This window comes from Podarcis muralis, chromosome 17, assembly GCF_964188315.1.
Source record: "Podarcis muralis chromosome 17, rPodMur119.hap1.1, whole genome shotgun sequence".
In the NCBI taxonomy this organism is placed as follows: domain Eukaryota; kingdom Metazoa; phylum Chordata; class Lepidosauria; order Squamata; family Lacertidae; genus Podarcis; species Podarcis muralis.
The window spans coordinates 23,181,909-23,195,246 of NC_135671.1; the positions used below are offsets into that span (position 1 = coordinate 23,181,909).

The 13,338-nt window shown below is 44.0% G+C and overlaps 1 protein-coding gene across 1 annotated transcript; it reads left to right on the plus strand.

Moving 5' to 3' along the window:
- Window positions 1-1,452: 1,452 nt before the first annotated feature.
- Window positions 1,453-9,997, plus strand: LOC114588051 (thioredoxin-like; the record flags this gene model as incomplete). Its single annotated transcript, XM_028712980.2, has 3 exons — window positions 1,453-1,581; window positions 8,106-8,165; window positions 9,917-9,997. Coding segments are annotated over 3 exons (270 nt in total), but the record flags the coding sequence as incomplete, so codon positions are not given.
- Between the last annotated feature and the right edge of the window lie 3,341 nt (window positions 9,998-13,338).

Sequence of the window (13,338 nt, forward strand, 5' to 3'; positions counted from 1 at the left end):
CTCAGTAGAGGGGGAAGCAAATCAGCGCAACACCAGGGATAAAGGGGGGCAGATGGGGGAATCGGCGAGAGGGCTCCAGGACTCTACACTGGACACCAGCGGGGAGAGCACAGGTCCTCCGCTACCCACGCCCTCCCTGCGCAGAAGACTTCCGCGCAGTGAGAGTAGGAGGAGACTGGGCGTCAAACAACTTTTATGTTGGAAGAGGTTTAAGAAACGCCCACTGACAGATTCTGCTAGCGACTGAGGCAGCCACGGTGAGAAGGGCTGTCCAGTCAGAAAGGTTTAACAAGGCAATTTAGCCTGGAGAGGCGGCAGCTTACGCACGAGCAACCCCATACGCATTACAGAAAAGAAAGAAAGAAAGAAAAGAATCACAATCTATCATTTTAAAATGTACTGGGTCTTGCTTTTGGTCCAATCATGATGGAGCAGTTTTGCAGAAAACTCAACTCCGGTTTTGGGTGAACTTTCTCCTGTATTGGGGCAACTTGGCAAAACAGTTCTCTTCTTCTGTGTTCTTTGATGTGACATCTAATTCTTCTTTCTCTTTGACCATGGGTATTGGCCTAGGTTACATCCGGACAAACCTGTTTTTTGAGCATTCATTCTGATTCACTGGCATAATATTTGTGAGGAAGTTAGATGACACCATCTAATTGCTGAGCATTCATTTTGATTTGCTATTGAGGTGGTTATACAAAGTTACCCCACACTTTTCAGCACATTTCCCCCTCACTTTCTTTATCAGGAAAAGTCTAATCTTTGGGTGAAGCAGTTGCACAAGGGCACTAAATCAGCTGTAGTTGCACAGCCTGAGTTTGCCGATGTGTGATTTAATCCTGACCCAAAATAGCCCCTTATCTATGATCCAGAGCTGACTCAGTCTTTACCAAGAGGGAAGTGATTATCGTATAGTCTTGGTTCAAAGAACAGTAAACAAAATAAAAAGTTGTACAATAGAAAATATCTGTGATAAAAGGCATAGTTTGGGGGTGATAAAAAAATCATCCTCTTAAGAAACACAGAGATCAAATATCTGGGTGTATTTGTAACTCCTGCTATTTTAGAGGAAGGGAACCATTTTCAGTTCAAGAGGTCATGAGGAACATTTGGGGGGGACTGAATGCCAGTGGAGAGGGGGTCCACCGACAAAAATGTGCAGCTGGTTATTTAAAGTCAGAAGTTTCCACACAAAAACACCCTTTCCATCCTCTACACAGGCAAATAAGGAGAATTATCTCAGTTCAAGTTCACATCCCAGCCAGGCTAAAATCACCTGAGGAGGTCGTAGAGTGAGACCAGTCAGGGGGAAGGAGTAACCTGGTGAAGGGGTATGGCCCTAGGGAGAGTCCCGAGGGCCAGATAAGAGAGCCCTAGAGGGTTACGGTCAGTCCCTGGTCCAGAGGTTCCCCCCTTCTTGTGCTATGTGATTGGCTCATCTGCTGACTGCCTGTGCCCTCGCTTTCCAAACAGAAAGAATTCAACGATCTACTAAAGAATGCAGGACCCAAACTGGTGGTTGTCGACTTTTCAGCAAAATGGTGCGGGCCTTGCAAAATGATCCGTCCTTTGGTTCACGTAAGTAAGTCTCGTGTTGCCGTTACGGACCCTTCCGCGGTGCAAGGAGAAAATGTGGTTCCATTGCTGTCCTGATTTTGCTTTGCAACTGGGCTGAGTCTCCCTTGGGATCGTTGAAGGCTGTCTTGCACCAGCTCATATCTGTCTAACTTGGTGCTCTCCAGGGTCGCTGGTGCCTAAGTTCTTTCACATCACCTCTTACCTGTTTCATTTTAACACTGGAGATGACAGGGATTGAATCTGGAATCTTCTTCTACCACTGAGCTACGGTCCTTTGCTATCTTCTATACCTCAACATGCTTCTCATGTTGTCTCCATGTTGCTTCCTTCAAACCTCTGCTCAGAACACACCTTTCCTATGAAGTCTTTGGCTTATCTCTGAACCCTCAGCCCCAAACAAAAAAAAGAATTAGTTCCTCATATTCATCCCTTGCCTCAACCTCTTATCATTCCATCTATTGTTTCATTCTCCTCACCTCTCAGACTTTACACTGTGAGCTTCTTGGGAGAGAGATTTCACCAGAACCTGCCAATGTGTTTATTTAAATCCTGCCATCAAGTCGATGTTCTTTCTTTGTTTCTGCAAATATATTATAAAAGTTTCCCACTCTTTTTCAAAGTCACTGATGTCCTTTTCTTGTAGTCTGTCCATCAGTTTTGCCAGTTCTGAATAATTCATTAATTTCTCTTACCATTGTTCTTTTGTTGGAATTTCTCCAGTCTTCCAGTTTTGTGCTATCAGAATTCTCGCCGTCGTAGTAGTATACATAATGTCCTCTTCTCTTTCAGCAGATCTTGACCTAAAATACCTAACAGGAAGGCTTCCGGTTGTTTAACAAATATTATTTTCAACATTTTCTTCAATTCATTGTATATCATTTGTTATTGCTTACTCTTTTAAGCAGAGGACTACCTTGGCACCAGGAAGACCTTTCATTGGGTGATGAGATACCTACAGGCACTCGAGGGATAATAATGAAGTCAGAAATATAGGCATCCGATATTGTGAAGCAGCCAAATTGCAGTTTAGGTGGAGAGCAAGTTGCTAATGTGTCTTCCCGGGAAAGTTCTAAAGATTGCAACAAACGGCTTTTAGCAAAGCACTTAAAAAGTGAAAAGAGATATGGCGTTTGCTTGTTAATGAATCAAAGTCAAAGGTCCTTGGGTGATTCTGCTGAATGATTTAAAAGGCAGCTTCTAGAGAAGCATGTTCAGTAAGTCAGCGAAATGTTGCTGCACATCTTCCTGGCCAAGACTGTCAGTTAAAGGATACAAACAGTGCCGGCTCACTCCATAGATCCCCAAGTCATTAAAAAGGCCGCCAAAACCCTCTTTAAACACAGACTCCCCAGGTGTCCCTATTTTCCAGGGACAGTCCCGGATTTACAGAAGGCATCCCAGTTTCTGATTTGACCCCAGAATGTCCTGCATTTCCTTAAGATGTCCCTATTTTCATCGGAGAAATGTTGGAGGATATGGTAGGATGTCCTGATTTTCTTTGGAGAAATGATGGAGGGTATGGAGTTATCTGACCCCCGAGCCATCTCAACACAGCCCTGTATAGGTGGTTTTTTAAAAATGCTTAATATTTTATTATGGTTTTTTATATGTTGGAAGCCACCCAGAGTGGCTGGGGCAACCCAGCCAGATTGGGGGGGGGGGGGGGATATAAACATATGAGAGAGTATCAGTGTTTCCCAACCTTGTGCCTCCAGCTGTTTTTGGCCTACAATTCCCATCATCCCTTGCCACTGGTCTTGCTAGTCAGGGATGATGGGAGTTGTAGGCCAAAAACATCTGGAGGCACAAGGTTGGGAAACACTGGAGTAGATAACTCACTGCTGGAAGTGAAGCTACAGGGAACCAGGCAGAGGGCCTTCTTGGTAGTGGCACCCTCCTTGTGGAATGCCCTCCCCTCAGATGTCAAGGAGATAAAGAACACAACTTTTAGAAGACATCTGAAGGCAGCCCTGTTTTAGGAAGTTTCTGTTTGACGTTTTATTATGTTTTTATATGTGCTGGAAGCTGCCCAGAGTGGCTGAGACAAGCCAACCGGATGGGCTAATAATAATAATAATAATAATAATAATAATAATAATAATACAGTAGGACATCTCTATTTCCATCCCAGAAATGTTGGTGGGCATATAAACACCAACAATAGAAGGCTAGCGTAAAGACTGGCGGTGCAAGCACATGTTATCTGTGACACAGAGCTGCCACTTTAAAGCGATATCTTTGTGTTGAGATTTTGCTTCCCTCACCCGCCCACCCCTTACAATATAGGATCCCTTACACCCATGTTGTGGGAACATCATGTTCTGATGTTTCCCCCAACCCACCAGAGCAAATATAGGGGGCACGAGGGGCACACAAAGGGATGAGAGGGAAGGAGTCGTGTCGCCTGCAACAGCATAGTTGAATTCTGCCATTTGCTTTTTGTTTCAGTACCTTCTGCACTATTAAAAGTCACGGGAGCCCTGATCTCTTTTGCAAGATTCTGACACAAAGAGGTATTCCGGAACTTATCACTTTGCCCTTGAGCCAGTGAGAGAGAGGGATCAAAACCATGTTAGTCAACTTCCACTCACAAGGTCATGTGGTGGTGGAATGTCAGCTGCGCTCGGGAAAGATAATTTCATTATAGAAGAACCTACAAATGATGCCTGTCCCCTCCATGTGAAGAATTACGAATTGTCTGCCTCTTGTTTTCACTCAGGCTCACTGTTTGGCTCAAGTGTCTGTCTCCCTGTAAGTGCCATCCCATCCGTTCTCATTTGTTGCTTGGCAATGGTCTTAATCAAGCAAACACTAATAATGAAGGGTTTGAATTAAAATCTGTTTCCATAAAAAAAAATTTGAACAAGACTTCATCTGTTTCAGACCTCATAACTTCACAGTACAGTGGTGCCTCGCAAGACGAAAAGAATCCGTTCCGCGAGTCTCTTCGTCTTGCGGTTTTTTCGTCTTGCGAAGCAAGCCCATTAGCGGCTTAGCGGCTTAGCGCTATTAGCGGCTTAGCGGGCTTAGCGGATCAGCTGATAAGCGGCTTAGTGGCTTAGCGGATCAGCTGTTAAGCGGCTTAGCGGATCAGCTGATAAGCGGCTTAGCGATCAGCTGTTTAGCGGCTTAGTGGATCAGCTGATAAGCGGCTTAGCGATCAGCTGTTAAGCGGCTTAGCGGATCAGCTTGTAAGCGGCTTAGCAATCAGCTGTTAAGCGGCTTAGCGGCTTAGCGGATCAGCTGTTAAGCGGCTTAGCGGATCAGCTGATAAGCGGCTTAGGGGCTTGGGGAAAAGGGGGGGAGGGAAAAAACCCTGCAGGAACTTGCAAGACATTTTCGTCTTGCGAAGCAAGCCCATAGGAAATTCGTTTTGCAAAGCACCTCCAAAACGGAAAACCCTTTCGTCTAGCGGGTTTTCCGTCTTGTGAGGCATTCGTCTTGCGGGGCACCACTGTATATGAAGTTGTCACCAGATGCATAGGATAAAAGTACTTCTGTGGTGTAGATTAAAAGAGGTGGTAATGCAAGGGTAACACATATTCCAGATATGTGGGACTACCTCCTGGGCAAAGGAACCTGCAGCTCTTTTGATGTTCCTGGGCTCCTACTTCCATCAGTCCTTGCCACCATAGTCAGTGGTCAGGGGCGAATGGGAGTTGTTGTTATTGAGTCTCCAGCCTGGGCTTAATTTATGAGCTCTCTAGGGTGCTCTTGAACCCTGAACTCTTGCCTTGCATTACCCTACTTTGCTTCTTTGCTTTGTTCTGCTTGCTCAAAGTGGAACTTTTCCGTTCAGTTCAGAAACCCTCTACTGCCAAGGCTGTCCGTCGTGTACAACTGGGAAATGTGGACTAGGGCTTTGGGTGGCCAGGTGAAGAAGAGGACAAGGCTTCTGCACCTTTAGTAGATGTATAGATTTGAAGGAGGTTCAGAAGATGTAGGTGAAGGCTGCAGTGGTAAACGTAGGGCTTCGTTTGAGAGCGGAGGTTTTCAAGTTGTATTCTGAGGAACTCGCATTCACCGGAAAGCTCATGCCAAAATGAAACTCTTACCTGTAAAGCTGTCACAAGATTCTTTGTTCTATTCGCCCGAAAGGCTCCCCGGATGCAGTCCAGTCAAAGTTAGTCACTCGTGACTTAAGCCTTGTTGAAGTCAGTGTGGCTTGCCTTCAAGTAAATATAGCTAAGATTGGGCTGAATCTGATTCATGTCCCCAACCATAAAACCCAAGGACCTTTCCAATGAAAGCCATGAAGAGTCTTGTGGCATTCCAAAAAAATGAATTCCAAAGCAAGTGTTGTCATTAAGAACTTCATTTGAAATCAATGTGGCTTACTCCTTCCAAGTAAACATGACTAAGAATGAGCTGTGTCCCATTCCACTCAGCAGCTCTTGATACCATCAGCCAGATACCTCCAGCCATGGTATCCTTCTGGAGGGTAACATTTTCCAACTGGACTTAGTTGGGAATAATTTTCTGGATGGTGTCTATTGAGTGGATGGCCCTGTGAGAAAAGGAGATCACTGAGATTTACAGAGGCAGAAGACCTGGCTCGTTCCAAAATCAATTTCTGGTTAGCTAATTAGGAACATTGAGCCACTTGGGCTTCAAGTGATAGCATTGGATCAAGGAGTGTCCCCAGACAATTAACTTGCCTCTCCAGGATGAGCGCAACTCTATCCAAAAAAAGGCCATTGACCAATTCCCACATATGAACTCTGGTCCACCAGCAGCACCTCCATCTTCTCAGGAATCAGCTTGTTTTGACACCTCATCACCTCCAGACAAAGGTCCAGAATCTGTCCAGCCATACCTGGTTCAGATGATGTACAGACAGAGCAGAAAGTTATCAATCTGTCTACAATACTGAGCCCCAAACTCTCAGATGACTCAACCTAGGGGCTTCATGTAGACGCCAACTTTCTTGGGCACATGAGACTAACCATAATTACCTTGAATTTCTGCTTCACCTGCAAGAAACAAGGGCATTTTCACTGGCTAGGTTTAATTTAAATCCATCAAACCTCCTTTGGGGAAGGTTCTGAGGCAGGGTGGAAGGAGAAAGAACTTGCCCATGTGAAGACCACCTGGTGGAAACCCTCACACATATGGTTCTCAGTTGTAAACTATATGCTGATCTCCACCAGCAATTTCTAGATCAACTCTGTATCCCCAAATGGAAACCAGAGTCGGAGGTCATACATTTTCTATTACTGGGGAATGATCAGCAGCTCACCAAGTTAGTGGCTAAATATCTCTATTTGGTTTTTTGTCGTTGAAATGCACTGCAGACCTCTGATCTCCCTGGAGACCAACAGATGTGACGATAGACTGCCCTGCCTCCTTTCTTTTAGCAAATGTTTTGTGCCACTGGGGAAGTAGTAATTCTGTACTGATTTGTTTTGGATGTTGTATGTGATGCCAATAAAAGGTTTGATGATGATGATGTAGATGCCAACCAGCACAGCGGACAAGAGGGAACCACGTGGGGACCCCATAGCACAACTGCCAGGAAGCTGAGCAGTAGTCCCTCAGTGCCAATTTCCTCAAGCAGTCCTGCAAGTAGGAGTACAACCACTGTGCCTCTGAGTCTCCACCTGCAGAGCCTCTTCAGAAGGATACCATGGCTGATGGTCTCAAGCGCAGCTGAGTGTGCACTTCCCTAGGTTCTGTTATGATACAGGTTCTCAACCAGAGTGACTAAGGCTGTTTAAGTGCCAAACGGAGGCCTTTAGCCAGGCTGAAATGGGTGGAGATCAGAGGTGGGAAACCAGATATGGTAGGGAGTGTGCCTTCAAGGGGGCAAACTCCCTCAGCTGCCCTAGGATTATTCGTGTGGCCATTCCAGGGGGGCTCTCTGTCACTGCTAATCAGAAAGCCCCCCTTGCCAAGGAACCTTAAGCTCCCAGTTGTCCCATACCTGTCCTCCACCTGATGTCACTAAGGTCCAGCCTCAGTTGATTCAGATGGTATTGAGATAGAGCGGAGTGTAATCATCCTGTTGACCATACTGAGCTCCAAGCTCCTGGTGTCACATCTGACATCAGGTGTGAGGTTCTTGGAGGTGTCAGTTTGTGCTGTAGGCTGGTGCGTTTGCACAGCAGCGGGGAAAGAGAGGATTGTCCCAGCTTCCTAGACTGTCCTTCTTGTGCTGATCTGTGCTGATATCCCTTCGGTGTTAGCCTGATACTCTTAGGGTTACTCGCTCCCCACTTCCCTTCCTTCTTCACGCCTTCCTCTCGAGAGCAGACGTATTTTGGACCTCTCTTCTCTCAAGATGCAAGAGCAAGCAAGTCTTGTGTCTTCTCCACCTCCATCAGATAGAATTAGGGATCTCTCCTATAAAACATGTCACGTTCCCCAGCTCTGGGCTAGATATATATATGAAAAAGATATCAATGTGCAATTATCTCTCAAACTGAAGGGCTTTTGAGCCAAAAAAAAGAATGTAGTCGTGTTTTCAGGCCAGAACATTTGTCTGTGTCTGCTAACTAATAGATTTGTTTAATTTTGTTCTGTAGGAGTTGGCTGTTCGGTATGAAAATGTGCTATTCTGCATTGTTGATGTGGACTTGGCAGAGGTAAGCTACCAAAACCAGATGACGTCGAGAATTTCTGTTAGAGTGTAACTACAAAGCAAGGCTTTCTAGATCAAGCCAGGGGTTCATTTAGTCTGTTATTGTTTTCAACAGGAGCCTTTAAAACAGGGGTGGGTAACCTTTTTCTGCAATAAAGGCTCCCCTCTGGCAGGGGGTATGTAATCATTTTCATAATTAAAACTCCCAACACAACAACTATGTGACTTTTTATTTTTTACTGATAGATGACAGCTTTATACCCCTAGTTATCAATAGACCACGTACACTTAGAAACTCATCTGTAAAGGACAACAGGCAGGAAAATTAAACAAATAAGACTAGGGAGCGAAAAGCCAACCTTAATTATTTTGCGCTCTCTCTCTCTTTTTTAAGCATGTATGGAGAAGCGTAAATGCAGTTTTGAAATCTTCTGAGCAGGAATAAAGTTACAATTGTCCATCTATATAGCCTAGCATTGTATCTCAGACTCAAAAAGATTCCAAACCGCCTATTTCCACCCATGCGCAGGCTTTCACATGACCCCCCCCCAAAAAAAGTGTGCATTCATAGATAATGTCAAGTCTGGTTTGACCCTTAGACTGTAAGCTCTCTGGGGCAGGAATTTGTTTCTCTCTCTCTTATACAGTAGTGCCTTGGTTTAAGAACAGCTTAGTTTGTGAACAACTTGGATTAAGAACGCTGCAAACCCGGAAGTAGGTGTTTTGGTTTGTGAACTTTGCCTTGGAATGAGAACATGTTTCACTTCCTGTTGAGTGTGTTTCATTTGTAAATTGAGTTTCCCGCTAATCAGAGGCTTCCAGTTGAGTCTGTCAGCTATTGAGTCCCGAGCATTCACACAACACAGAGGTGATATTTGGAGCTTTTGTCTTTGCTATTTTTTTGCGTTTTTGTTTGTGTGGCTTTTTTCATTTTTTTGACAGTGACTTGTTCTTCATTTTATGGACTGACTTGTGACTGTGGCTCGTTTTTGTGGACTGTGGCTTGTGACTTCGTTTTTGTGTCTTGTTTTTGTGACTGTGTGGAACCCAGTTCAGCTACTAGTTGATTGTGTGACTGCAGAAATTGATAAAAGCCCCCCATCCAAACAATGACTATCATCAGTGCATATAAGAAAATAATAATAATTATAATTATAATCATCTACAATACTGTCTTATTTATTTTATAGTACAGTACATTGATTATTGCCTTCATTTTATGGATCAATGGTCTCGTTAGATAGTGAAATTCATGTTAAATTGCTGTTTTAGGGGTTGTTTGTCATTGTCTGGAACGGATTAATCCATTTTCCATTACTTTCTATGAGAAAGCACGCCTTGGTTTAAGAACACTTTGGTTTAATAACAGACTTCCGGAACAGATTAAGTTCGTAAACCGAGGTACCGCTGTACTTTGTAAAGTGCAGCGCATATAATAACAGTGGATGAGGGTGATAGTTGAGAGAAAACGATGCTGGGAAGAGTACCAGCCGGGGGAACCAAATGGCATCAAACAGTATCTGAACAATTCAAATGTTTAGCAAGAATAGTTCCTGTTTCGTTTAGGCAATCTGCTCAGATGCAATACTTCCAAATGGAGTATCAAAATTTAGGAAATGTGTGGTGCAGCACTGATAGATATGGTATAAAACACCATACTTTGCTTTCTCCGGCATTCTCGTTAGAGATACTTACAGAATGTCTAGCGTATTTTAATTAGTTTCTTGACCATATTGTTCAACCTCTCATCCCCAGGATGTGGCTGACCTTTGCAATATCGTCGCCATGCCAACATTCCAGTTCTACATGAAAGGAGAAAAGGTATTTGTGGCCTAGAAACACAGTTTAGTGCTCTGAATTCTGGCCGGGGCTGCCCCTAATCTGCCAGATTCTGCCCTGGAATGAGCCATTCTGGGAAGGGGGCTACCAAAGAAATCCAGTCACAAGTCACCTAATCTCTAACCGGGAGGAGATGGGTAGCAAATCCCTATGGGACCCGTTGCTTCTCCCAAATTCCTGGAGCTTCGATTGCTTTCATTTATTTATTTATTTATTTCGGTCCTAGATTTTTGAAATCACTGGAGCTCGTCCCAAAAAACTGGAAGAGAAGATTAAAGAGCTGATGTGATCCTTGGAGAAAACTCCCATGTTATCAACATATATGCCAGTAGAATAAAATACCCAAGGGCCCATGGTCGTGTGCTATAGGTGCCCTCTTTCAGTGCAGCTATGTGGAACAGCAAATGGCCATGGAAAGCAAATATTTAGGATCACATGTGGTGGAAGGACAGCTTTGACGCCTTTGTCGTTCGGTTACTGCATAAAACAGGACTGCAACTGGGTGCCTTCCTGCCCTGTCTGGGTATTGGTGGTGGGACGACAATGAGTGGTCAGAGGGAAAAGAGGGTGTTAGAATTCCTGCTCCATGATTGCAGTCATGGGATTGTTGTCTATCACATGACAGTGTATGTTTTGACTCCACAGAGTGGAAAGTGACAGAGACAGGATGTTTGTGTTACTGTGTTCCGTGAAGTGGGACTATTGTCCTTTGTTCTTTCTCTCTTTGCTGTCTGATGCTAGAGAGAGAGGGAGCCATGTTGCAGTGCTCTATGTGTGTTTTTATGTAAATAAAGTAGATTAGCCAAAATGCTGAGTTGCTGAGGTCTGTCACCACGCATGATGCGCAAACTCTGCGGATCCCTAAGTGTGCCGGTGTCGGTTGGCATCGGTCGCTGTGATGTTCCGGCAGAAGAAAGCTCTTGAAGCTCCCGAACGATAGACCAGGAGGGAGGGAACATGCCAGTCAGGCATATGTCTCTGCCAGGGTCCTACTCGACTGCAGATCCTTAAATCCATTTTTTAATATCTTCTGCATATCCAAATTCATTTAATTTGCTTATTTAATTATCTACTTTAAATATATACTCTTATGAAACTGCAGGTTATTACAATAACCCTACCAATGTTTTTATCTGTTTGCAATTTATCTGTAAATATTCAAGAAACCATTTCCATTTGTTTATACAAAGTTTGTTATCTTGATTTCTTATTCTTCCAGTAAGCTTCGCCATTTCTGCATACAGTATTACATAAGTTTTTGTATCCATTCCTCCTTTGTTAGGACCTCTGCCTCTTTCCATTTTGGGACGAGTAGCATTCTTGCTGCTGTAGTAGCATACATAAATAAATTTCTATACAATTCAGGTAGTTCTGTCCCTATAATTCCCAAAAGAGAAGCTTCTGGTTGTTGTTTTTTACAAAGATTATTTTGAACATCCTTTTCAATTCATTATATATCATTTCCAACTAAGCCTTAACCTTACTACATTCTTTTCTCAACTAGGCAAGAACAGGGTGATCAGAAAGTGAGGAATGGTGACACCAGTCCTTTTATCAGAGTTAGATCTCTTCCTACTGAGATTTAGGCTTTCAGCACCCTTTCCCCTCCGCAGAGGGTGGTCTGCCCTTCCAAGGCTGAGAGATCCAATGGGTTTCCAGATGGCTCTGGGGGATTTTCTGGCTGATATGACTGGCACTCCTTTCGAAGCCCTGGCCGACCTCTGGAACATGAGAATGGCTCCGGCCGTCGAAACGATTTTCCCTCTCCCACTTTGTGGTGCCCAAAAGGCTCCCTGCCATATTCTAGAGCTCAGGGCAAGAAAACAAGCATGAGAGGTCAGGAGAGTGGCAGCACAAGAACGGGGCCTTTTTGTGGTGGTTCCCCATTTGTGGAATGCTCTCCCCAGGGAGGCTTGCTTGGCACCTTCATTATACATCTTTAGGTACCAGGCAAAAACAGGCCTAGGGGTAATTAACGTTCTATGGCCTTTTAAATGTGTTTCGGAGGTGGGTGTTGGTTTGTTTTTGTTTTCTAGTGTATTTTTGTGTTCTCGTTTCGTATTTTTATGTTGCGAACTGCCCTGTGATTTTCGGAAGAAGGGCAGAAGACAAAATTTAATAAATAGTAATTATAATAAGTAACAAAGACTGTGGCGCTCTGCCCTGTGATCTTCAGATTAAGGGCTGGAGACAAATTTAATAAATGGTAGTAGTAATAAAATGGTAGTAGTAATACATCCCAGTAGTGATGTATGGAAGTGAGACCATAAAGAAGGCTGATTGCCGAAGAATTGATGCTTTTGAATGATGGTGCTGGAGGAGACTCTTGAGAGTCCCATGGACTGCAAGAAGATCAAACCTATCCATTCTTAAGGAAATCAGCCCTGAGTGCTCACTGGAAGGACAGATCCTGAAGCTGAGGCTCCAATACTTTGGCCACCTCATGAGAAGAGAAGACTCACTGGAAAAGGCCCTGATGTTGGGAAAGATGGAGGGCACAAGGAGAAGGGGACGACAGAGGATGAGATGGTTGGGTAGTGTTCGCGAAGCTACCAGCATGAGTTTGACCAAACTGCGGGAGGCAGTGGAAGACAGAAGTGCCTGACATGCTCTGGTCCATGGGGTCACGAAGAGTCGGACACGACTAAACGACTAAACAACAACAACAACAAGTAGTAATAAATAACAAAAACTGTGGAGCTCTGTCTGCAGTGAACTTGACTCACCATTGACTGAGACCTCACATTAAATGACAGCACCATGCCTTTGTGTGTTAGTTCAGTCCCACTCTTGCCTTGAGCTAGCTGCACATGCAACAGTAGTAAAGAATTAATCTTATTTGCATGCCATCGTCTATTTGCATATACATGAACGAGCACATGCCGTTTGACATCTTGCATGCACATCTGTGCATCTGACTTGAGTTTGCTGTTGTCTAATGGAAATATTTCAGTGATGCTTTGAATCACCATGAAGACAAAAAAAAATTGCTTCTATTTCTGTGACTCTGTTTTTAAGCAGAAATCTGATCTCTGCACAATGTGGATGCTCCAAATGTCGCAATAAAATAGAAGCTTTGCAAACAATTGAGGAAGATAAGAAACAGCTTATCCATTTAAGGCCAAAGAGATTGCAGAATGTTTTGTGTGTGTCTACTCCCAAGAGGAAACTTTAAGAAACTTTACTGTAAGAAACTTTACTGGCAGAATTGAAACACGAAAAAAAATATATGTGGCATGCATGTTCTTGCAATGCAGGCCAAATCTGAAAACGTGTTATCAGATATGCGGCAGGTGGAGACCCAGCTGCCCAAAAGTACATAGCCAAGTTGCTTGCCT